At 43.2% G+C, this 25,106-nt stretch overlaps 1 protein-coding gene across 2 annotated transcripts in view; it reads right to left on the minus strand.

Moving 5' to 3' along the window:
• Positions 1-15,773, minus strand: part of FLI1 (Fli-1 proto-oncogene, ETS transcription factor) — a 39,245-nt gene extending 23,472 nt beyond the window's left edge. For both annotated transcript variants that reach the window (XM_009587645.1, XM_009587643.1), the window contains exons 1-3: positions 15,565-15,773; positions 6,766-6,920; positions 3,205-3,408 (exon numbers count right to left, since the gene is read on the minus strand). In XM_009587645.1, coding sequence (XP_009585940.1) covers positions 3,205-3,408; positions 6,766-6,920; positions 15,565-15,695 — 490 coding nt within the window. In that variant the 5' untranslated portion in view covers positions 15,696-15,773. The remainder of the gene's footprint in view (positions 1-3,204; positions 3,409-6,765; positions 6,921-15,564) is intronic.
• Positions 15,774-25,106: the final 9,333 nt, after the last annotated feature.

Raw genomic sequence — 25,106 nt, forward strand, 5'->3', positions numbered from 1 at the left:
CTGGACTCTGATGTGCCAAAATAATGTACCTCATAGTCAGTTTTAAGAATGCTTTCACTCTGATCAGGAGTGTAAAATGTTGAAAACTTTCTGAGGAAGCCAATTTTCAGGGGGGTTCCTTGTCTGGCTAGCAAACAGGCTCAGAAAGTTCAGATCAGCTTTGTTTCTTGGAAAACAAACACCGAAGCTTAGGATTCACTAGTCATCACATATCCAGCTTAACATCCTGAGAGGATGAACACCTTTCAAGAGACGGACTGGGCAGATGTAATCGAGCCTATAGATCTGCAATTCCCCAAAGTTTTCCTGTGTTTTGTTGCCATCACATATTCTCCACCCTAAGCAGAAGCAGAGCTGGATGTCTCTGAAACAAACAACCTTACAAAAGGGGAAAATTCGTGAAAAAAGACCATCTCCCCATGGCACTGAGCTCAGAGGCTCGGCACTAAACATCCGCTGGAAATCAGTCTGGAAAAACAATAAGCTCCTTTCGAAGGCGTTACTCCATGAGGGAGTTAACCAGCAATCCAGAAACCAGACTGTCATTAGGCAGCGCTAGGAACAGCTGCATGGAAAGGAATGCTCTTCAGAGGCTGCCCGACCTCCACTCAGACAGGAGCTTGCTTTAATAAGGACAGCGCTCGCATGACGTCTTAGAGCAGCCCAAGGGGCTGAACAGGGAGAAATTTATAATCGCAAAAGCTGGGGATGGACTGGAATTGAATTCTCCTTTCGTATGCATCCATGTAAAATTGGAATAACTAATTTGTCTGAATCCAGCAAAGTTGCTCGGGTTTTGCACTAGCTTAATAGCATAGAAATCATTTTGTAGGCATTCCCTTGGCAGAACATTGTATTTTTATGATTATTATTCAACGTGCATTGCAGCAGCACTTAAATGTTGCAACAGCATTAGGACTCCATTGTGCTGGGTCTTGAGAGACAGGAGACACAATCCCTGTTCCACAGATTTGCCATCTCAGCAGACAAGACCAACAAGAAAGCAGGATTACTAGCTCCATTTTACAGAAAGTAAAACTTAAGCACAGAGGAATTGAGGCAAAGGTTTATCCCTCCTAATTTCAGGCATTTAAAGGTGATGTGTGAACTAGGGGACTACTATCCTGAATTTCAACGTGCCCTGTTGCTTCTTTTCTATAAACAGAGACCAGTGTGACCGGACTTCTCATTTAGGGACTTCAGGTATCTAAAGGTAGGTAGGATCAATCAGGAATTTGCTCCTGAACAGCAGCTGCTGACAGCAGCAAATGGTAGTTGGCAATTGAATTCAGGTCTTCAGATTTATGCCATGAAAGCAAGGATGCAATTCCTCTGATACTCTCTTTGAACATCCCAAGTAATGGGATCCCTAGCACTTAAAACTATCACTGAAGATGCTGTCTGGAGCTAAAGCAACAGAAGAATTCAACTCTTCTGCCAACCTTTTCAAATTCAGCCTGGTTCTTTGATTCAAAAAACATACAACTCCTTTTTTGTCTCTTTCTGTCAATTCTCAAGTCTTATCAATAAGACAATTCAAGTGTCTCACTTGAGTATTTATCTTGTGGGAATTTAAAAACATTTCCGGTTACAAAGCGTCTGATTTGCCCAGCCAAAGTCAGCAGGTTTGGCCAAAGCAGCACTGGCTTCACAAAACTGCCTTATGATTTCCTGTAAAAGTGTGTAATTCTGTATGCAAACCTTAGTTAGAAAGTTAGTTTGCATCTGCAATAATCTTGAAGTGTTCTGTGAACCAGCAGCTCTTTGCTGATGAAACAGGATGAAATTTGCCAATTATTTTGGATGGGAAATTATTTTATTGTGAAGTCTCAAGGGACAAAAACTGTTAAAATCCAGCAATTTGGATATTTGTTGTGAATCATTTCCTTGGCTCGACTTCTCAAAAAAAAAAAAAAGGTGGGGCTTACAGAGGCACCCATCGGTGATCTAACTCTTGTCTCACTGTAATCTGTAGAACTCCCACTGATTTTAGCAGAGGCAGGGAGAGACCAGCGCTGAACAGCTTTGAAGAAACACCCTAAATAAATGCTGTCTCGCTGCTTTATTGCACTGGCCAGATGGAGACATCTTCAGCTGCCTTTACATCACAATTTGATTTCCCAGTGGAGAAAATATACTTTTTTCTTTCTCTCCCTGCCCTCCCACCTTGCTTTATGGCACTTCTCCTGATTTTTCAGTACCTCAAATAATTATACTCCTAGAAAAGCTGTTTCACTTGAAAAAATATTGGAGCATGTGGGATTTAGTTCCAGTTCTCTGGCCTCATCATAACACAATTATCCTTAGCACACCTTTGTGAAGAAACGAAATGCTTTTACCTCCATTTCATAGATGACAGGGAGACATTTGGAAGCTATGGACATGCTCATGGTTGCACAGGAAGTCTTAGAAAGGTCTGCATCTAAGACTCCCAGGCTCAAGAGCGTGTGCTGACGGTAAGGTGGTCATTCCTGTTTGGGCTGCTGTGGTATGCTTTTCCAGAAAGCTCAGAAGACTGCTCACAGCTTCTGTCTTTGGGGCTTAATAGAGCAAAAAGGCGTATTGGATCCATCACATACTCTAGTGTGGGACAGAGAGCAGCAATAAAGAAGTTCAGCAACACTTGTTCTTGGAGTACTGGGTCATTTGCACGATGTCTGCTTCAGCGCACTTACATTTGGGGAATTGCTCTTGCATTTTTTCCTCTTTCCAACAAATCTGGGCCTCCAGGAGCATAGAAAATCTCCAACTCTGGCCAGTTGTGGGTCCTGTTCTGAAGCAGTCATTACCAGAAGAAGCCTTGGGGGAAAGTGCACAGCCCTCTAATTGCAAAGTTATGGAATAATTTGCCCGTGACCCATCAGTTAATGTTTGGTTTAATCTCCACAGCGATTATGTATTTTTATCATATAGCTACAGCTGGTTTTATTATCTGTAAGACTATCTAATCTTCTTAAGAGTCCTGCTCAGTTCTTCACCTCCCTGATAGCACCACTAACTCCATCTAAGTTAAAATTAACTTTCCAACCCACTTTTTATTCCTCTCTTCCTTCTTTGCTTTCTCTGGTTGCCTTTCTCTGTTCTTTTCCCCTCATCCTTGCTACTATTTATCCTGCAAGAAGAGCCCTAGAAGTTCAATACTCATAGCAGCTTATCGTATCAGAATGTCACACTAGGGCTGGGATGATTCAGGGCAATACTTACTTTCCCTGAGGTAACTGAGGTGAGATAACAGAACTTCAGTGTTGTAGAGGGAGGTGGTTCGGAGGAAGTCATCCTTGTTCATTTTGCAGAGCTCCTTGCCATCCATATTCTGGAAGATGGTGGTGTCAATCTCCATTAATCCATACTCCTTTATAGCCCATTCCAGCCACTGGCGCACATGTTCCTGGGTCCATAGGGTGGGATCTGGCAGAAAAGCACAAAGGATTGTAACACTATACGCAAGCCTCAAGCCTCTAGCACTCACTGTAGCCCAGTCAAAGCATTAACCATTGTTTCCACAACCAAATGGATTTAATTTACTGATTCCAATGCATTTTGCCAAGAAGAACAAGTACTGTGTGCATAAATTGATCACACTGACCCACTGGCAGGGTAAGTTCTCTTGATTGTCTCCCACCTGCCTGAATCTTATACCTATGCTCGGGAACAATATTAGTGACATTTGACTGTGACTTTTCTCCCTCTGGAAAAAAGCTTCCAAAAGCAAACTCATCCCTTTGAAAGGGTATGCTTGTCACAGCTTCGGTTCTGCAATGCTATATAATTACATCAGTGCTGTATAAGTCACACCATCCTTCGCAAGTGCATTACAAAGTCCCACCAGATGGCATTTTAAAGTCTGAGGATGGCAGTATTTACGGTCAGCAAAGGGACTCTGAAAAAAAATATTATTGCTTAAACAGAACAGCTTGCCATGTATCTCTGAGTCACATTTGTTCACCCCGCTGACAAGAACACAATTCTACCTCCGCTAGCCCTGTAAAACCAACACAGCTATTGGAGGGCAATGTGGATTTTATACTGGCTCATGCATCATTATCAACTGTCAGCAAAGCTCCAGCTGTGGAATCTTTATTACTGGCGATGACGTAAGAGAGAGATTGAACCCGGCTGGAGTTTCAGACCCCATGGTGATGGTTTGCTGCATCAGTAGTTAAAAAAAGAAATCATCCTTTGAGTTTCGAAAAGAGCGTTAGATCAGAAAGTCCCAGCAAGAATTTGTGCCACAATACCATTTTTACAGAGTCATTTTCAGAGCATATCTGCATTTTCAGATGTTTCCTGTGCTGCTTCTCCCCATGTATCCCATTTCAAAATTTAAGCTGCAAATTCATGTTCCATTGCAGCTGGAGAGGACTGCAAAGTCAAGCTTAAACTTTGGAGACGTTTGATCTGTCCATCACAGCTGGTACAGTCCTCTAAGATAAACCTCAAACACCTCAGGTCCCAAGGCAGTTGAGAAAATGGATCAGAAACATGTAGCCATCACACAGCTGGTAGGTTGTGCTTTGGGGAGGGACAAGAAATGGCTCTGCCACACATTTTATAGTGTATAAAATAATGCCTTGGCCCAGGACTGTAAATTGTGTGTGCTTGGGCTGCAGGGATCCCTTGACAGAAAGGGTCAGGTAGTGGCTATACCTGGTGCATTCCTGGGCACCTGAGTTCCAGAATAACAGCATGAAATGGAGAAGTAAGACAAAGAAATACTGAAATTATAACCGTGACATTTCCTCACTGAATTTCTAGTAAACCTGGGTTGCTTCAAACTGAATTCTAAACGTGGAACTTACAACCCCATACCTTTGCAAGTCTGCTTTGGGAAAGAAAGATGGATTTCCTTTATGCTTTGGCAATAGATAATTTAAATTCTGCTTTCTAAGCACTGGCAAAAGACTGCAAATTTTACAATGCAAGTGTTCAAGGAAGGATTCTTCTTTTTTTTTTAATTGAAAGAGTTATTTGTCTTGAGTTTTGAAAAAAACCCCAACATTTAGAGGGCATAGTGAACTTGTGGTCTCCCTTTAAATAAACACTTTTGAATTTCAGATATTCATTCAGCCTATTTATCACTGCAAAAGACATTGAATGGTCTCTGAAAAACTGCCTTCTTGAAACATGGCTTAGAGTTCGTTATTATTACTATTGCAAGCCTAATGTGACATTATTCTTGCCTATCTTCACCCTAATGTGCTATAAATCTTTACTCTGGATTATATTAAAATTTCCAAATGCCTTTCTTGGATGAATTGGGCCTCATATCCTGCAGCCAGAGATCTGGGATGATGTTCATTATTGTCTTCCAAAGTCTGGTAAATCACTGCTATTTCACAAGTATCTCAAGGTTTTGATTTGTGGATGCTCATGAGGGGGGAAAAAAAGTAATTTTTTTCACTTTCCTTCAAAGAGGAGATTTTAAACCTTCTCTTCCACTGAGGGCATTAAAAGTCATTTCTCCTATTTCAACAACAACGCTAAACTTTAGCCCACCCTTGGTCTTTTTAAATATGCATAAATAGCATGGTGAAGAGCAGGATAAATGTTCCCTCTTGAATATCTTTAATAATATAATGACTAGTTGGTATCAGCTAACACCTTTCTAGGCAATGTTGACGCTGAAAACATATCTCATGCTGTCACCAATTAGGTTAGCCAGTCTCTCTAAGCAGATCCTAACAATGGCTTAAATGGTACTTTGAGATTTGCTGTCAATCTTTTATTGGCTTCCTTTCACTACATTCAGTTCAAGCTTTTCCTTTTCATCCTAAATGGCAAACAAATGCTTGCGAATTGTCATCTGTTCGTGGTCAAGCCACGATCAGAAAACAGAGCTAAATTCCACGAGTACATTTCTTTCTGCCAACAGTTCTTCTGCTTGAATCAGCTACAACCCTCGGTGAAACCCTCACAACACTGGGTGAAAAGCTGCACCCCTTGAAATCAGTGGAAGTTTCGGTACGTAAATTGGGCCAGGACCTGGCTCGTAGTATCACCCTTGCTGGAAAGTTCCTGGGCTAGCCTGTTTATATCTATCTATCTATATCTAAACTTTGCAGGGAAAAGGCTCCCTCTCGTTCCAGGTTCAGACTTCCCCAGTTGCCTGTCACAGCAGCTCTCATCCTTGACTATCCAAATGCATCTAATGCATCCTGCCAATTTCAGACAGCAGATGTGGATATCAAATACAAACAGAGAACTGGACAGGAATGTTTCTGTGTAACAGTTTTTGGAAGGATAATGTAGTTCCTGCAAAATATAATTTTTCTGGTTTTCTACTTCTAACAAAAAAATGAAAACAAAATAGCTCATTTTGAATCAATATGACATGAAAGTGCATCTGGATCCTGCAGAGCACCATGGGAGTTATAATTTGGGTCCACTTCATGCTTATTCTTGCCTATGAACTGCGCTCTTTGATCATACCATGCATGTCCCAGGAAGCACTGCAGATTCTCCTCTAACATATGACGGGAGATGGATTTGGTTCAACACACCAAAACAACACTTCATTCCAGAAAAAAAAAAAAAAAAAAAAGAAGCAGCACTAATTATCCACTTCTTATTCTGATTCTAGGTAGAACATATACTGGGACATGGGAAATTCCCATTAGCCAGAAATTCTGATATTTTCCTTATTTTTTACATGGTTTGTAAGAAAGAGAATTCTTCAGAGAGTGGATAAACAAGCCTTATCTGTTCAGCTGGATATTTAAGACAGTGCAAGGAAATACGACACAAAGAGTTTGATGGTGGTGGTACCTGCTGGGACAATGACTCTCCTCTCATTGGTGGTCATGTTGGGAGGAGGCCCGTTCTTCTCATCCATGTAGGTGCTGTAACTCATTGGGTTGGACTCTGTCCCTGCTCCGACGAGTTTGCTGCATTTGTTCATGCTACAGTCTACGGGGGACTCCCTGAAATGCGAAAGGAAACAGATGACTTGTCATTATTATGCACCTTTCATCCCTGCTGTAGCAGAAGGAGGCTTGGTTTACAGAAATGGCAAGTATCCCGAAGGTGAAAAGTTAAGGGGAGTTTCTTTACACATGGGAGAGGCCATCCCTGGCCTGTCACATGAATGTCATAAGGTGATCTATGAATCACCAGTCTCATGGAGGGGATCTCTGATAATGAAACCAGTTGGAGGAAAAAGAGTTGGAGGTGCAAAGAAGAGTGACTTTCAGACAAAGGCATGATAGCTGCAAGGTTGTACTCAATACCTCTGAAATACCAAAATTCACGAACCAGATAAAAAGCAAGCGCCTATCACATAGGTCTATCGGTTACACCCCCTACTCCCCCTTCATCCTTTATTGCTCAGCTGCATTTTAGCAATCCTTCAGATAGAGCTTGATGCTCCTAGGAGCCCTTGTTGGACTGTTTCACCCTTGCATCGTGTTAAATACAACCCTGCACACTGTCTTTCTGTTATAGTGGAGTCTATCAATTGACAGAAAGGCTGTACTTCTCACCTCATGACCTAAAGCATTTCTGCAGAGCTAATCAGAAATACAGATACACCCCCCTTCATTTCATTAACAAAGAACACAAAATACCCATGCCAAAATGACAGGATAGTCACAGGAGAATACTAGAATATTAGCATGGTATCTAAAGAGTCTTATTTATGCAGGGCTGAATGTAACTGATCTTGTCTGTTCTTAACAGTGAAACAGTCCCAAGCTTGTCTACTACTTGGATAGGAAATCTAGAAATCTTAGGTGCCTTAGGCGTGAGTCAAGAACCTCAGACCACAGAAACAGTGTGCGAAAAAGGCTCTGGCCCCGGTTTTACTTCTGAGGTGATGGAGTGATGAGGAGGGAACATTTAGCAACTCAGGTGGCACTGTGCTAAGACTTGGACTACATGCAGACCCTTGGCAAGCAATAGGCTTTCTCTGTCCTCCTCTGGGAGAATTATGAACCTCCAAACCACAGATAGGGAGCACAGCTTTTGTTTTTCTCCAGCTGCAGTAGTAACTCACGCTTTTAGCTCTAGAGGTCACTTAAAATACCAGTCTACAGCCTGCCACGTGCACACAGCCCATCCCCGCTCTGAAGAATGTACCAGGGTAGGGCAGTGTTATTGCCCTCACCTTTACAAGGGTGCATTAGTGTGCAACCTCTATGCAAAGCGAGCACAGAGCCCATGTCCAGTGCAGTTTAGTCCACTGCTTTAATCACACAGCCATCCTTCTTCTCTGCCAGAAGCAAAGTGGCTTGGGAGGAAACTGTTCACTGAAGGGTAAGAACTATGACAGTGCATCAAATCCCACCCTCTGAGTTCAGCTGGCAAGAATTGCAAGTTTGGACACTAAACAAATTTGTTTCTTAATCTGAATGGGGGGGCAGGGAGAAATTACTGAAATTCAGTTATCATGGCTGGGAGATAAATGCTCCACCGAGATATTCTAAGGCAGATGGTAATTTTTTCCTCATGTCTTGCTGAGGGAATGTTGCTTGAAAATGGAAATAAGATGTATAACTTACACATGTTCGAATTTAAGGTTTTACTATTTCGCCTACTGTTTTTCCAGGCAGGGAACCAAAATCCGCCTTCAGAGAGGCAAACTGCTGAAGGTTTAATGTCCCTGTGGCAGTCAGAGGAGAGTCTGAGCAACTGCAGGGACACCAGGGTTTTCACAGGGAATGTGATCATTTCTAACTTTCTGTTGAAATACTCTGTGTCAGGTGTTAAATGCTGCCTGTACTGGCAGAGAAAAAGCCCTGAAGCAGCACAAAGGATCTTATTCTTTCCCAAGGTACAGGCTGTCCTGAGAAGACTCGGTGAAATGGCAAGAGGTGTCAGACTCTGTTCGGCTCAGTGCTGACCGTCCCCGGGAGGTGACCGACCTCCTCGCCTGCCCTACCTGCAGACCAGGTCCTGACTTGAAATCATGCCTCAGGCAGCCCAGCTGGTGGGACAGACCCGAACACACACATCCCCACGCAGCGAGGGCGTATGGATTCCCACCTGCCTTTGGGATGAAGTTCTCCCTTTTTCAGAGTCAACAGTAAAATCTTCTTCAAGTTCCCTGCAGTCAGCACCTCCCAGGTGCTAGCAGTGCTGGCACAACTACCTGCTGCCTACAGTCCTTCTAATGGGTTCACTCTCACCCCCTGCTCTGTAGTTAGATTTCCCTGGAAAATAACCCCCTCCCTTGAAATATGCAATATTTATGATAGAATGGTTACATATATAATATTCATACAGAGCTACAGGATATATCCAGACTCTCAGATTAGTACATCTTCTAAAAAGCTTATCTGCCTAGGAGTATTCATGCTTTCTACTGGCATGAAACCACACACGTGAAAAGACCACAGGGTTCTTGGCTGTCTCTACTCTCTCTGCTAAGTATTGGGCACATTCGCATGACCGACACAGCAAAGTAACAAAAAATAACACCGACACTGTAAGATATCTCCTCGGTGGTTTTGTGATGATTTTCCACTTTGCAGACTCTTGGCTTGGCAGCTAGGACCTGCTTATCCTCTGCCTTGCTTTGTATGTCTCAGCAGCCAAAACCAGACAACCAAGTATTGGAGGCTGAGATCTGAAAAGAAGCTTAAGGGACTGAGGTGTCCTTACCAACCACTGATTTACCACTGTGGGAAGAGAAGCCACTCCGTTAATCCTGCGGGACATGTTAAATGTGCTCCATGTACCTGACAGGGTTGTGTCCGTGTGGCTGCATAGATGCCTCCCTTCCCTCTGAGGAAGTTTTCAGGATGGTTGGATCCAGAGCTAACTGATGTGATAGCGGAAGGACAGACATAACTGGGAATAGCATTGCCAAAACTTAACTGGGCAGGAGACCGAACTGTCCTTCCCTTAAGAAAAATACCGTGAAGTCTTTAATGAGAGCAAGCAGGAAGATCCTTACTTTTGTGTCCTCTGTAATCCCGCATTTCCTACCAGATCCAAATGGAGCCTTTTATTGGGAAATGAGACAGCACTACCAGACGAAATCATCTTTGCAGCTCCTGGGCGCCCATTACTGCACTGCCCCAGCCTAAGACGAGGGATTTAACAGTATCCCAGCAGAAGGTAGGTGCAGCTGTGGGCAACACAAAGAAGAATTCAGTGTGGGGAACAACTACAGTATCAAATGAGAACAGGGAGCTGCGAGCCATGAATAGTGTATTCATTGAATATAACTCCTTTCTTAGTTCATGCTTTACCCACAAGCAGACTTAGATTTATATAAAAATTTCCTCATTATTTGAAATGGTTTGTGCGGGGGATTTCAGATGCCAGATTAATCCTTGACTTTTCACAGAGACTTCAGACTTTCAAGTGGCTATACATGCTGGACTTGCTCAGGTTCTGGGCAGAAAACGTTGTAGATGTACTAAGGTAAATGGATATAGGCTGCTTTCACAAGATCTCTTAAGTATATTCACTGTGGCAGTGGCAGAGTCCAAGGAATATGAAGCAGTACTCATTCCCACTGTCCGTCCAAAGACTCTTCGTTCTAGCAGCTCCAGTAGCACTCTCTGGGGATGCCAAGAGCTTGGTGTTTTGGGAAAGTTTATGCTAGACTGGCCAAAATGGACAAGCAGCTAGCCTGGCATTTACTAATAAATCCTCTGTACAGCTTCAGCCTGTGTTCCAGATACCTGGAAATAAAGCAATTACTGTCCCAGGGCCTCTGTCTAGGAATCACCTTTGGCTTTCATTCGAAAGAGCAAAATAAGGGATTTCAGTGATTTCTGAACCTGACTCAGCTGTGGTCAGTGGGATATTTCCTCCGTCTTTCTATCCCTTTCTTCCTATCCTTTCATTCCTCCTCTCTTCCCATCTTTTTTTCTTTTTAAATTTGCCACTTTTTGGTGCAAGTCCCCATTTGGTCATCTCAGCTTTAATCTTTCCACTTGAAATTAGATTTTAATTTTTTTTTTTTTTGTGCAGTGAAGGAAATAAGAACAGACATACTGTGATTCTGCTTGTGGTTCCCTCTTACAGGCAGGGAACAGAGCTATCAGGGCAGAATCACAGCTCCTCGAAACTTGCATCTAACTGCACTGTAACCCAGCCTCTCATCCTGCTCTCAGGAATAAAAAAACACTGAAAAAGACTGTAAGTCTGCAGAAAGAAGGGACAGCTGTAAAAAGGATGGAAAAAGACATACAGGTTACAAAACTCAAACTGCATGAGGAAAGCACAGAGGCTCAGTAGCATCCAAAAGAATCGTGTTTATCACATACAGGTAAATGCAGACAGTAGGTAATTGCACAGTCTGCTGCTCTGGCTGGGCACTAGAACAACACAGTGAATCCCACTAGAGGGCTCACACGCTACTTAAAGGGGATTTTTATTCGTATAGACATCATAGATGGTCCCTTTGTTTTGTTTTGAGAAGATTATTGTGGCATAAAAATGTTCTGAGATCCCTGAACCTCAGCATTATTTTAATATTCTGAAGCAAGAGAATGTCTTCAAAGCATTTTCAAAGCACTGACTTCATTATTTTAGCTAGACAAAATTCTTAACAAACAGCGAAGTTTGCCCGCATCCATGCACACATCCAGCACATTAGAATATTCTTTCACCTTTGAAGAGCATACAAATTTTGTAACATCTTTTTAAAAATCACTCTCTGAGCTTAGCTACAAATGCAGATCTGTAGTAGCTCAGTAAATACAGTCAAAATTTGGAATGTCTGTTGTTTGGTTCACTTTTTGCATTTGGAATTGATGTAAAATATAAGGAAAAATCTATTTTTAAAATGGACTGTAAATTGGGTTAAACTTTACCCAGCATTTTTCTAAATAATCCTCCTCCTTTATTCATTGAAATTTAAAATGTGAAAGATTTTTTGTTTTTTTAAAAATATAAATGATTGTATTTATATCACAAAAGCATCTAAAGGTCCCAACAGAAATCCAGGCCTAGTATGTTGGGAACTGTATAAGCACGTTTTAGGAGACACATCTTTCCCTGAATGGGCTATAAACAAAGTAAGAAAAAGACACAAACCCAGCAAAGAACAAAGATTGCAAGCCACGCTTCCAATCCCCCAATCAATACAAAGAGAGATGAATGGTATATAGAACACCTTGCAGTAAACCCATGGAAAAGCTGGACTTCTATTTTTCGTGTGCAACAGGTCAGTGCTACAAATACAAGACCATTTCCCTTTCCCAATGCCTAAGGGGGTGTAAGAAGCACGAGGATTTTAATTTTTCTATGTTGGATTTTAACTGCCTTGTGTTTGGACACTAATCACTGTGAAACACAAGTGTAGCGCTGGGTTTTGTTCTGAGCAAGAGGCTGTCTGTGAAGGCAAGGACAGATTTTGAGGCCATATACTGCATCCAGGTCTGATAATACTAGAAACTTCCACAAAATTTCTACTTCTGAATCTTGCAATAATACAGAAGTCTCATCTTCTCCCCTAAAACACAGACCCCTGCCACTGCCTGAATATCCCCTATACACAGTTAGTATGCAGTTATCTGGGAAATTCTTTCCAATTTGGGATTAAACCAGGAAAACCTGACATGGGGTAGAAAGCTGGTCAGGGTTTCCATGTTGTTTAGCACTTGGAGGGACGGCTCTGCAAAACAGGCTTGGAGAGGTTCTTCAGAGACCCCTTCTCCCACCCTGCTGAGGACCAAACCAACTCATCACGCTATACCTCACAGCAGTCAGATCTCCTTCTGGTTGTTAAGAAAAAGAAGAAATGCTGGACACTGTCCCTTACCATCATCCAGCTCCCTCCACTGCCAGGGTTGCTATAGATTTATCACTCCCTAGAGTACATAAACCATTCTCTTGACAAGCAGAAAACGCTAGTACTTCAAGTACAGGTGAAACACAGAATAAAGGCTGCTCCCTCTAATGAGGCAGCTGGAACCCGGTAAAAGAGTGTGCTTGAAAAACAAGAGAGAAGGAGAGGCAGAGAGAGAGGGAGGGGGAATAGGTTTTGTTATTCAGTCTGCAGTTCAAGTTAATTTGTATTGAGATTGGCATTTGCCGCTCAGATGGTGTGTCAGTTTTGCCAGGCAGCTGATGGGCAGGGGAACAAGCAACTGGAGTGGCCCAACCCGTAACAATGAGCTGTGATGGACATGGGGGGAAAGGGTAAATTTTTAGCCATGAATAGGAGGAGAGGATGGATAAGTCAGATGAATGTTCTCATTTCTTGGGTGGATTGGAGCTCTTGTGCTAACAGAGTTATCAAAAGGCAAGGCTGGAAGCTATTTCAGTGCTTAGTTCTGACATTCAAAACAGTCTCTTCTTTTTTTCTAATGGGTTGGGAAGTTGTTACCCCTTTTTTAGAGAGACTGAGGACACTTAGTTTCAGCCTAAGAATCTTGTAGTCTTGAGCAAGCCCATAGAGAGGGGTTTCCTTTTTGCCCAGAATAAACACACTGTTAGAGGGCCTTTCTCTACGGGTATCATAGCACTTACAGTTGTTAATGAATTAGTTTGACAAAGCAGTATTATTTCCCTTTTTTTCTGAGCAGATGAGGAAATTGTAGCGCAAAGATCACAATGGAAGGACAGTTCAAGACATGCAGTACACATACAATGAGAACATCACATTTTGGACATAAAAGTCCCCACACATACAGAATTTATACGGAACATGTGCTTACAGGATCTGAAAAGCACAAATATGTGCTGCCTGTGGTAGCTCAGCGGATGTGACAGGACTACTTGTTCCCTTGACCCTCCAAAATTTGCTAGAGTGAGACAGACAAGTAGCATAATGGGAGGAAACACTCTCTGTGTGTTGGTCTGACACTATTGGTGTGAGCAACTGATGCAATGCTACAAAGGGTTTCCTCACATGATCGTGGGAGCCTGTTGCCGATGCCATACGCAAGGCTGATTCTGCCACCCCAGTTCTCATGGCTGGTTCACCTCTCCGCAGGATGGAGAGGTCAGACCTGCACAGCACCATGCACAAACCTCGCTCATTCGGTCAGGATCCCGCTCTGCATTGCCCTCTTGAAGATTTTAGGGATAGCTTAAGAAGACTAGCCTTGGTAGCCAAAGGTAGTCCTTGTGACTATCAAAAAACACCCAACCTGCTGGTACTTTCAAGATCCATCCTTTTGCCTGTGTTATCCAGGGATGGTGTTTTTCAGGAAATAACCAATTTTCCCATGTTTCAGGCTCAATTCTGAGATTGGAAACACCAGTGCAAAAATCCATGTAGTTCTTATGAAGTCCAGAAATGATACTAAGGTACAACCGGGTCAAGATCAAATTCAGTCTACAAATGATCACCATCAAAGACCAACTGACGCAAAGACCTTTATCTTACAGTAAAATCAGCATCTACTGTATACTTACGAGGAAAAAAAACATGCTGCTGTTTGAAGTCTTTAACACCATCATCTCACTATAGGAGTCTGAAAGTGCGAGGTTGCTCTCTGTTTCAAACACTACACTTTGCTAGGTTCTCAGAAACCAGGAAAATAGGCTGTTACAGAAGCCCTAAACTAACCTTAAAGAAGAAAAACGCTTGATTGTTTAACTGTCCTGTATTAACATCGTACAAATGTTAGAGATATTTGTGACTTTGAAATTAAAATAAAATCTAAAATTAATATGGACTCTAAAACTTAATGCCAGAAAAAAAGAAGTTTTTCTTTATTGTAGATATTTAAAACTGAAAAAATTTGAAATTTCTACACCTAAAAATTTTGTCCAAGAATGTGAAATTTTTTCCTAGGCTTTGGACTCGTAGAAATGTTTTTGAAAGAGGCAGTCTGAGCTGCTATAATAAAATGTTTTCAAGTTTTCGAATTTCTCATTGAACGGGGAAATGATCCATCTCCCCTAGCTCTAACTACAAATGATGGAGGCAGGCCTCCTACCTCTTTGGCTAAAAGCTGTAGAGGTTACATCATAACCAGTGTCCCTTTGATGGCTAACATCACTGCTCAAATCTACTCCTGAACTCTCTTTTTCACCAGTGGTCGCATATATTCACACAGAAGGCGTGGGTATACGCCTTTTGTTTTGTTACACCTTGTAGACTGCCATGAAGGACCTCAGTCTCCTCTTTTTACTTTCTCCATCAAACAGCTCTCCAGTTTCATATGGTTTCTTCTGCCCTGGTGGAGCACGGATCTTGTTACAGATGCAATGAGAAGTGCCCTCCAGTGAAGCCCATACAGTCCATTAGAGCAGCTTTCACTAGCTTCACTCTGGAGCACTGGTATGAGCACCGACTATTACTGCATGACCGATCCATCTTCAGGAGCCCCTTGAACCATGGCACATTTGTGGGATGCTGAACTAAGTGACGAAATGTGTAATTTACAGTAGTGTTTGCAGCACGAACTCTGTCCTGGCAGTCTCATGTCCCAGTCTGTACAGCGTTCATGGAGACTGGTAGAGATGCATGCTGCAGAACCGCAAGAGCAAGATCCTCAGGCCATTAAAAAATGAGTGACAAAGGCACTCCAGGGGGAGTGGGATATGGTCCTACACAAAGAGTGGAGTTTGTTGATATGAAGGACAAGAGCACGAATGGACAATACGTGCTTTGCTTTTGTTCAGGATTCAGCAGATGTGGAAAGGGTCTTTCCTTACCTTGATCCATTCATGTGGTCATATTCCCTTTTTACATTGACCCGGACGGGCTGATTAATCCACTCCTGCTGAGGAGGCAAAGGGTTGATTTTGTGCGGCTGGCCATAGTCAGGGTTCCCTGAGGCTGTCATATCTGCCTTGGGGAGGTGAGTGGCAGCGCCGTACGTGGAGTCAAAGAGGGACTGGTCGTCGCTCACCACCGACAGAGCCTCCTGAGGAGAAAAAGAACAAGTGCTCAGAGTCATGACTAAACTAGTAACTCCACCCTTACTCTCTCTTTGAGCTGGTGAGCACCTGCAAGGGTCCCACAGCTGCCCAGCGCTGTCTGAAATTGCCATCTGCCAGGATTGCAGATTGAATCAGATTCTTTGGGGTCCATTAACCCGTATGCAAAACTAGTGGGTTGCTTTGCTAGCTGCTGTGTTGCGCTGGGTGGGGCAAGAGTTAAGGTTAACTTGACTTCTGCAAACAGTGAAGGTGTCTGCTGGGTGCTATAACATTCTCATTGCTTGCTGTAAGCAGCTTCATCTGCGATTTCATATAGTTACCTGCCCACCTGCTTGCACTTGCTGGTCCAAAAACAACCAAAGAGATATGTAGTATGTAACATTTCTGGAGTGTCATTTGAAGGTCTATACATCTTCTTTCAAAGGGTTTTGTGTGGTGTTTATATTTTGAGGTTACTAGTGAAGGAGAAGCAGTCAGTACAGGTCAGAGTTATGGGTGTTAGTGGTGGGATAAAAAATGCATTACTTTACACTTTTTGTTTATTTTGTGGGAAATGTAGGACCGGTGAGTTACCAAACTGTGCATTTCTAGAAATGCTTAAAAACAGGAAATTGTTATCCTTTTTTTTAAAAACCAAATGTTGACAAAAAGTTTTGACTATCAATTTCCTTGTGTTGATGCGCTTGGGTTTTCTAAATGAAGCATGCCAGGCTCATAAAGCCTTTGGCACAGTCCTGCCTTATTCAAAGTGCCTCTGACAGGGTCTGCATGTTCTTTATGGAGCTAAGCTAACCGCACATAACACAGCTGCCATTATGGCTGGCAAGCCAGAAACCGAACGAGGAACCTCCCAAACTAAAAGCACACACTACTTTAATGTGAGTTAATGGAGCAGACCTCCAAAACAAAGGCATCAACAGACTCACCTACTCTGTGGACCAAGCATTCAAAAGACCTGTAACATTGATGTGTATGCAGCAGTGGGTTACTCGTGAACACACAGAGACTGTCTTTGCTTTGAAAGCTGGTGTGTTGCTAAACCCTCAGTGCTCAAAATTCACAGGATGCAGTCCAAATCATGAGCTTTTAAAAATAATAAATTATTGCTCTCTCCCCGCCTCCCCCCAGTAGTCGTTTCTGAGGTTAGTTTTGCAAACTTTTTCCACAACCAGGGAGGGAAACAGAAATTATGAAAACTTAGAAAAGTGCAGCTGCTGGAATCCTCCGATTACACGAGAATCTAACTGCAAATCAGATATTACCAGGCTCATGATATCATCACAAAAAATGTCAATAGTTAGGGTCTACTGGGTAAACATGAGAATCCCTCTCAGCTTGAAATTAACCCACTTAGAAAGAGTCAGGTCAGTGCTCTGCATTTACAGATATCAGCACTTTTCTATCTCAGATCTTGGATCACGTAACAAAACCAAATAAGCCTGAGTAGCCTAGAATTTAAGTGGGCCTGACTAAGCTTGAATTCGGAGGAACCCTCAAACATCTGCATAAGTCCTGCTGTAAAAATTTTGTGAGCAACCTCTCACACTGAGCAGCAGAGATGGCTACAGCCTTTAAACAACAAAAATGAGAGCTTTTACCCCACGCTGCCTAGTGCTGCATGTTGCAAGGAGCTCAGACTGTGTTCGTCCTTTCCAGCAGCTTTTTCTTGGTGCACAACCTTTCAAAAATAATCCTTCCCTTTTTCTGCTTTAATTAGAGTAAGCTAGGGAGTGGAAGGTGCCCCTTGGAAGAATTTCCTTGTGGTGCAATCCTGTATGATCACAGCCTTGTGTCAGAAACTACTTAAAGGGATTGAGACTATCTCCAGGCTATAAACTTTGCCTGTGTAGAAAGGTACAGGAACACGAGATCTTCTGATGACAGCTCTTAAAAGAGAGCAAGCCTTTCCATCAGAGGTAAGGATATAGTGACTTGCTGCTTCTCTGATTTACTAACATCAGGATGTCAGGCAGGGGTTCGTAAATGACACATCTCCTGTAAGTCTCTGCTTCCTCTCAGTACAAAAAATGTGGGGTTCCCTACATTACGGCATGAGGTGGTAGGTGAACCCCAAATACCTGGTGTGCTGGGCTGCCTTACAAGTGTCTAGACCCAGTCTAGACTAGCCTATGCATCAATCTTACTGGTCAGAGGCAAGGAAACCATGAGTACCACTGCAAAATCATGAAATAAAAAATGTTTGGTTTGGGATATTTCCAGTCTAAAAACACACAAAAAGTTGGGGTTTTTTAGGGAATCGATATCTGGGAAAATGTTTTTTCTGCCTAAAGCCATTTTTCTTCTGAAGAAAGGTTCCGATGGAAAAAAATTGGAAAGCAGGGATCTCCCTGGCTACTCCCTCCCCAAAAAAAACCCACCCTGAAGAACAGCCCTGGACTAGGATCAATGATTAGTGCTGCGTCCAAGTACAACTATCTTTACATACACAGGCAAGGACACACTTTTCTCTGATATACAGAAGATCTGATGGAGAAGCCTGCCTCCTCAGATAAGGATCTTCCTTGAAAGACAAAGCGGCTGCTGGGCCCTGCCTACAGCAGCAACTGGCGTTAATGGGGATAATGATAATCTCACAGGCAGGCAGCAGTTGCACTGAGAAGCTCAGCATTTTGCTGCTTGAATGCATACAGACTGCAAACTCTACCATCTTTAAAAGTCTGTCGCACACAGGAAAAGAAATTCAAATGCGATGGCTGCCATCATGGCAGGCCCAAGCAGTTACTGAACCAGGAATCGTTTGAGCTAAAACTCTGAGTTAGCTACAGCCACAAAAGCTACAGTCTCAAGGCTCTGGGGGAACTGAAGACACACAGAGCAGATCAGGCAGAGATAGCGGCTTGTAACACCTGCTTACGATCCGATCCGGGTTGTGCATGCAAATAGCAAACAAGTATTGCTGATTGCATGCAAGGGAAGTTGGGTGGCATGCCGCCAACCCCTGCTGCAATCAGCTTCTCCGTGGTGTGTGCGTCTACAGCTTAAGAGAAAAACAAAGGGGTGACAAGCAACAGGTAGCCTTTAGCTGGCAGGGTCAGAGTACAGGGACCACTCCTGTGGTCCTAGCAGTAAGGACTACCTGGGACTCAGTTGAACTCTCTTGGAAGAGGACAAGGCTCGGCCCTGCCAGAGTTTCAGGCTACAGACCCAGATGGGGAACGTGTACAACCTTCCTCGTACTCGCTATCAGAGGCTCTGCTTGGCTAGATTCAGTTTTGAAGGACTAGTCTGTTCAGGAGGTGTTTGGCTTCAGTTCTGGCTGAGGAAGAGATCAACAGTTAAATTGAATACCAGAGCGCAAATTTCTATCCCCTGGAATGGAGAGCTACTTTAGCGTTTGGTGACGGGCAACTGGGAAAACACATCGAGGCGTTAAAGGTGCTAACATAACCTAACCAGACAGGCCTCAGCTCGCCAGGGTTCCCCCCATGCTGTTGCCTCCTGGGCTGTGTCCTTGAGCTGGCCAGACTGAGTCTGAGACAGGGGTCTTGTGTGTATTATTCTGGCATATATGTTACATTATATTGCCCCTGGGAACAGGCTAGCTGCAGTTTTTCCAGTTTTTAATCACATTCCTGGCATAAATGTGGCAAGTCCCGTCTACGGCAGCTTGCAGCGCAGCGATAGGCAAGTTCAACTCCCTGTGAAGCACAGCCCCAGCCTTTGCAGGGCAGCCCACCGCTGAGCTGCCACAAATGAAAGGTTCCCATTGCTATGACTGCTGAAACAGCTTTGCGTAGAGCTGGCACACCCTTCTGGATCCTTTGGACATGAATATGTGATATGGCTATTATTAATAACAGTTTATAGTTGTAAGAGGTTGAATTTGTAGTTTTTCCTTTTTTTAGACAAGCCATGTAGACCCAGGTCCCAGGTCTAAGTGCTTCAGTAAGGTGAGGTACACTTTGATTTTGTCCCTGTGTGCTGCAGGAAAACCAGTCTGTTCTTCTGGTCACACAGGTAGCACGTTGGGGAGGGCTGATAGTCCACCAACGCTTCAAGCAAGTTATCCCAAAATGGAGATGGCATGCAAGCTTTTGTAAAAGTTTTCACTTGGTTAATGAATTGAGCAGAACATTTGAGCCAATGTATGAACGGAACGGGCCTGAGAAACAACCCTCAGGTAAAAATCAGGGGCAACTGTGCAGTGCAGACATATGATGTGAAACATCATCATTTACCTCGATGTTCTTCCGTTCACAGTCCCTGACGCAGTCTTTGTTGCACTGATGACTGCACTAATAATAGAGCTAGCCCCAGGATATCCTAATGTCCTCGCTAAGCTCTAGAGGTTTGCCTTGGACAAGGCCCCTAAAAGTTCAGGTTTTTAACCTTATCCAAAGTTCACTGGCAAGGAAAGCTCACTAGAGGTTCCCAGTTCCTTGGGTTCAGCTCTGGAAGAAAGTTAGTGAAAACAAGAGCTGGTGAGGTGACAGTAGTCAGTGCTTTCATCCCAGGTATAACCCAGCATCTACAATAACGGCTCTTTTCCAGGTGCATGCAACGCGTTTACTCTGAGTATTGACTTTGAGCTCTTTACATTCACTTTTCTGGCCATAACCACATTTAAAAGGCATTGCTAAAGATCAAAGGTTCATCCTCCTCCACAAAGCCTGACTTATAAGAAAAAAGTGCTGAGTACTTGAACCATCATGCCATGCATGGAAAGATTACTTCCACCTCTAGAGGGGTGACTTTTTTCTTTTTCTTTTTTTTTTTTTTTTTGCAGGAGTGTTGCCACTGTTAGTCCTGTGGGAAAATCACTCCTGAAATATTTTTGTAAAGAGAATGTTACCAGCACAGCCCCACTGTCTGAAGAGCCCAGCTGTACGATGCAAAGCACCAAAATATGAGGTACCAGCAGCAACTAGCCTTACACATGGCTTCAGGTTAGCACAGAGGATCTATTCCTTGCATAGAAATTACTTTGGCACTGCAGTTTTACAAGTCAGCACTTCTGCTGCCAACATCTCATACAAGCAGAAAAGAGATAACATCAGACTTACAAGAAAATGAGTCAAATATAAAATTTAAAAAGGAACAGAGTCTATGTTGGTCTTCGGGCAGCAAATTCAGATGGATTGGGCACTGAATTAGGAGGCAGGAAGGCAGAATATTATTCTCATCCCTGCCCTTGATCTTTGGCATGACCTTTAGCGATACATTCCCCTGTCGTGCATTTTTGTTCCCTTCCGTTCTGTGTTGCCCTGATCCGTGCACACTGTAAGCTCTGTGGGGCGTAGAGCCTCATCCAGTGCTGTTACTGGAAAACAAACAGGAAACTTCTGGGAAGTTCAAAGCAAGGCCTAGACTACAATCCCACACTCTAATATATCCAGTCTTCACAGTACACAGTTCACCTAACCAAAACAAAAAGATAGAAAGACATCTGCAGCTTTTTCAGCATACTTTTCGTGAGGTTTGCTTTCGCTACTCCACCTTCCTTACAGGGTATTATGTGATTGGTGCAGGGACTCCACATAACTCCCCCTGGAAAATTATAATCATAGGCATTTTATTGCTAACAACCACAATCCAATCTTGTGCCCTTCACAATCAATTTAAGGCCTGCCTCTACAGTGGAGGATTTGTGGGCTGCAGCTAGCACTAGAGATCCATCATAACGCTGTAGTGAAAACAGCAGGCTTAGAGCCATCACTGCCTAAGTGCATTGCTCTCTCTCTCTCTTCTATCTGCTTGCAGCATTGCACAGTGATCGACAAACCATTCTGCTCACAGTATTTTCCAGCTGAGCTGATGGCATTCGGGTTGTGGCAACCCAAATGCTGGTAATCCGTGCCGCAGAGCTGTCCCTGCCCTGAGGAGGAGGGATGGGAGGAGATGCAGTTTTGCTTTCCCTGCTGCAGCAGGACTTAAGGATTAAGAAGGCAGCAGCATACCTTTAAGACTGTGTCAAAGTTTCTGCAGATTTGAGGCTTTCTTTGGGTATAAAGGAGGGCTTTCATTTAATTATTTTGGTGACATCCCACAGTGCAATAATTTTGCTCTCACTCTGCACCAGAGACTTGCTCAAAACTACGAAGCAGGTCAACTCCCCGGACAAATTGCGACGCAAGCTTTCCTCCGCACCTCAAACTGCCTTTCTTTCACTTTCCGCCCAGAGTTCTACATCGGAGTGTAACTTGGCAGTCTTAGAATACAGCATCATTTCTTCACAATTCAAATAAATGGGAAACCACAACTTAGTAACTCATGCTAGGAGGAAACAAAGCAGCAATAAGATAGGCATAAATAGCAAAAACACACTGAAATTAGCCAGCTAAAAAATGGGGCAAAATGATTTTGCAGAATTTCTCATAAGGAAATATGTCTTTTTTTTTATTTTTACATTCATTATTTCCATGGAATTTCATGTCAAGTGGATAAAAGAAGGCTGCTAAAATGAATGGTTTATTGTTTTGATATCAAGATCCCCAAAACCTGACTCGAAAAGGAAACAAAAAATTAAATCATGCTTTTGTACTTCATTTTTCAGAAGAGCGCTTGACTTCAAGCACACGTTTATAGGATCTGGACCAACCACTTTTTTTCTCAGTCTAGACGTCACATAAATCAGTTCAGAGCCTATTTTGGTTTGTTTCCAACTGACTAAATACCAAGTGGGAATAACCAGGACACAGCACTCCTCCCCAGCAAGTTGCTGCATTAGGGCTGATGATAAGGAGGCTTAGGGGCACCAGCCTCAGACACAAGGGAAATCTCCAGGAGATGCCTTTGTGCGGTCTCAGCACAGGACCAGGAGAGGAAGTGAAAAAAAAAAGAACCTGCCCAAATTACTGCTGTGGCCTCTTAACCTCTTAAAAGTAGTATGGTGAAATCTGAGGCTAGAGAGACTTGGACATGTCTGATAGACGATCACATCTCCATCATAGAAGTTCCTAAATCCTGGAGGCGTGCTGCAGCTCTTCCTTTAAAGAGAACGGCAGCTGTGCTTTGGAGCATGGAACATCCCCCCCGCATCCCTGGGCCTGTAGATAGGGATTTCCCTAAGCACTCCTACCCGTCTCAGGTGCTTCACACCCTGCTGTACTGATACATGCTGGGAGTAGCAGATGAGGTGTCTGCCCATTAGCAGATGAGGGACGAATCACAGCTTCTGGCTTCTGTTCCCAGAAGGTTTGGGAGAATTCCTGCCCAGTTCTGCCAACCAAGACACGTGAGGTGATTTAGGATGAGTACTGCACCTTGGGGGTAAAACGTTAAGCCTGTTAAAAGTGCTGGAAGCTTTGCCATTGGCATGGCTTGAGCCAGATTTCATTTTTTGACAGCTAATTTAAGTACAAAAGGATTCACCTCCATGAATTAATCAGCATAACTCTGCTGTGGCAGGAGGATTGTGTGATCTCTCAAGATCTTTATCCAAGCCATGTCATGTTTCCAGAAAATCAATCAGCCTTTGCCATGTATTAACACTCTCCTCGGTCAGTTTACTGATCCCTGCTCACAGCTTTTCTGCTCCAAAGTTGCCCATGCTCACTAAGAATAACTTGACACTGCGTGGGTGATTGCTTTCCAGAGCTGGGCAGTCAAATCCACCTAGCTCCAATTCACCTTCCTTTTCATTTTTTTTCCTCACCCTTGTAAAATAATTGACTTGCAGTGAGCAGATGCGTTTGTAAACAGAGACACATGGATATAACTGTGAACATACACACTTCAGTAAATATTATTGTAGCATTTTTATGGTCTTTTCTGCTGAAGACACATGGAGGGAAACTGCAAGATGGTTTCAGAGTCTGGCTTCCTGACAAACCCAAACTATCCTGAAGAATAAATGCAGTCTATTGCTACGCAGAAATTCTGTGCTGACCTCAGCTTTGTCCCGAAGCACCCACTGCCTGTCTCCTCTCCTTGATATAATGCCAGAGGCTGCTTTTCAGTGGCAAATTTTTCATCAGGAGTTTGCAGACTGACCGACCACTTTGTTTCAGAAAACTTGAGCTCACTTTAAATTGCATTTGCCTATTGTGGTAGTGCCACCATGTCTCTCAAAGGAGAGCTTTTTGGTGGTATTTTTACTCATATCAGAAACTGAGACTATATAACGTTCCTGCTGTTTTTGTTTTCCACAAGCAAAAAGCAATCGAATCTTTCAACATAACTGATACACCCTAGAAAGGAAAACAATAAAATGACAAACCCAAAAGTACCGGGGGGGGGTATGTGTTTCATGACAGAGGGTATGTCACATCTATGTGTCTCCTCTTTAATAGGCTGCCTTGGAAAGGAACATAAAGCGGAGTCTTAAAAGCATGAAGGAATAGGTGCAAACCACAAAATCTTATCTTTTCAGTTTGGGTTCCTACTGCCAAAGCACTGGAAACTGTAAAAAGATTGTTCTCCCAGGAATTCAAGATCTGGGAGGTGGCAGTTTAGAAAGACACAAATATTTCAGGTCCCTCTGAGCTCTGACTCACCGCTACACCAATGCCCATTCATTATTTTTTATTTCACTTTGATACCATTGTCCCAGTTACATTCACAAACACCGCAATCGTATCCTGTTTTGTTCTCTGACACCATTCCCTTCACAATCGCAGGAAGCCCATCAGGAAACATTCATCGGGTGCTGTTATGTTTCCATCCGCAGAGAACAAAACATGCACTTTCAGCCCAAGATGACTTATTCCAGACTAAGGAAAAACAACAGCATGAAAGAATCAAAGCAGAGTCTCCAGGAGAGAGCGCAGTGTGTGCTTCTCCCCTGAAACGGGGGTAGGAGTCCTGAGCAGTGCTCAACGCCTCTTACCTAGGGAATGCTTAGCGATGGAAAGGTTCAGCCAAAAGGAAATAAAAGGCATAATCCATCACTGACGTCTACAGTGCATATTGCAAGGTCTGGACACTATATCAGAGGGGGCAAATACAAGTCCAATGCAGTCCTGCAGCTGAATCCTAAACCAGATGTGGCTTGAGATTTCAAGTGTTAGGGCTTGAGTCTATTTGCGTTCTGGGTTTGGCCCCGGTCCCTGAGCTAAATTTGGACTAAATCTGTGTTCAGGGTCTCAGTGCTCATGGTATTCAGAGCACAAATTCAGTGTTTCAGCCCAGAGCTGGTTACTTAGGTTTGTTGTCAAGTGTGCATCACACAAAGTACGAAGATAAGAGGAAGTGGGGGAGGTGGTTCAGGACTCATAGGAACCTACATCTTCCCCAAGAAGCATATGCATATGCTCGATAGAGCATGTGAAACTCTTATCTTCCTCTTAACCAGAAAAAATGGCATTTACTGGGATGGACAAGTCCCGAGGTTGAGATTTTCAAAAGAGCCTGAA

Source organism: Fulmarus glacialis, unplaced genomic scaffold, assembly GCF_000690835.1.
Source record: "Fulmarus glacialis isolate BGI_N327 unplaced genomic scaffold, ASM69083v1 scaffold29631, whole genome shotgun sequence".
In the NCBI taxonomy this organism is placed as follows: domain Eukaryota; kingdom Metazoa; phylum Chordata; class Aves; order Procellariiformes; family Procellariidae; genus Fulmarus; species Fulmarus glacialis.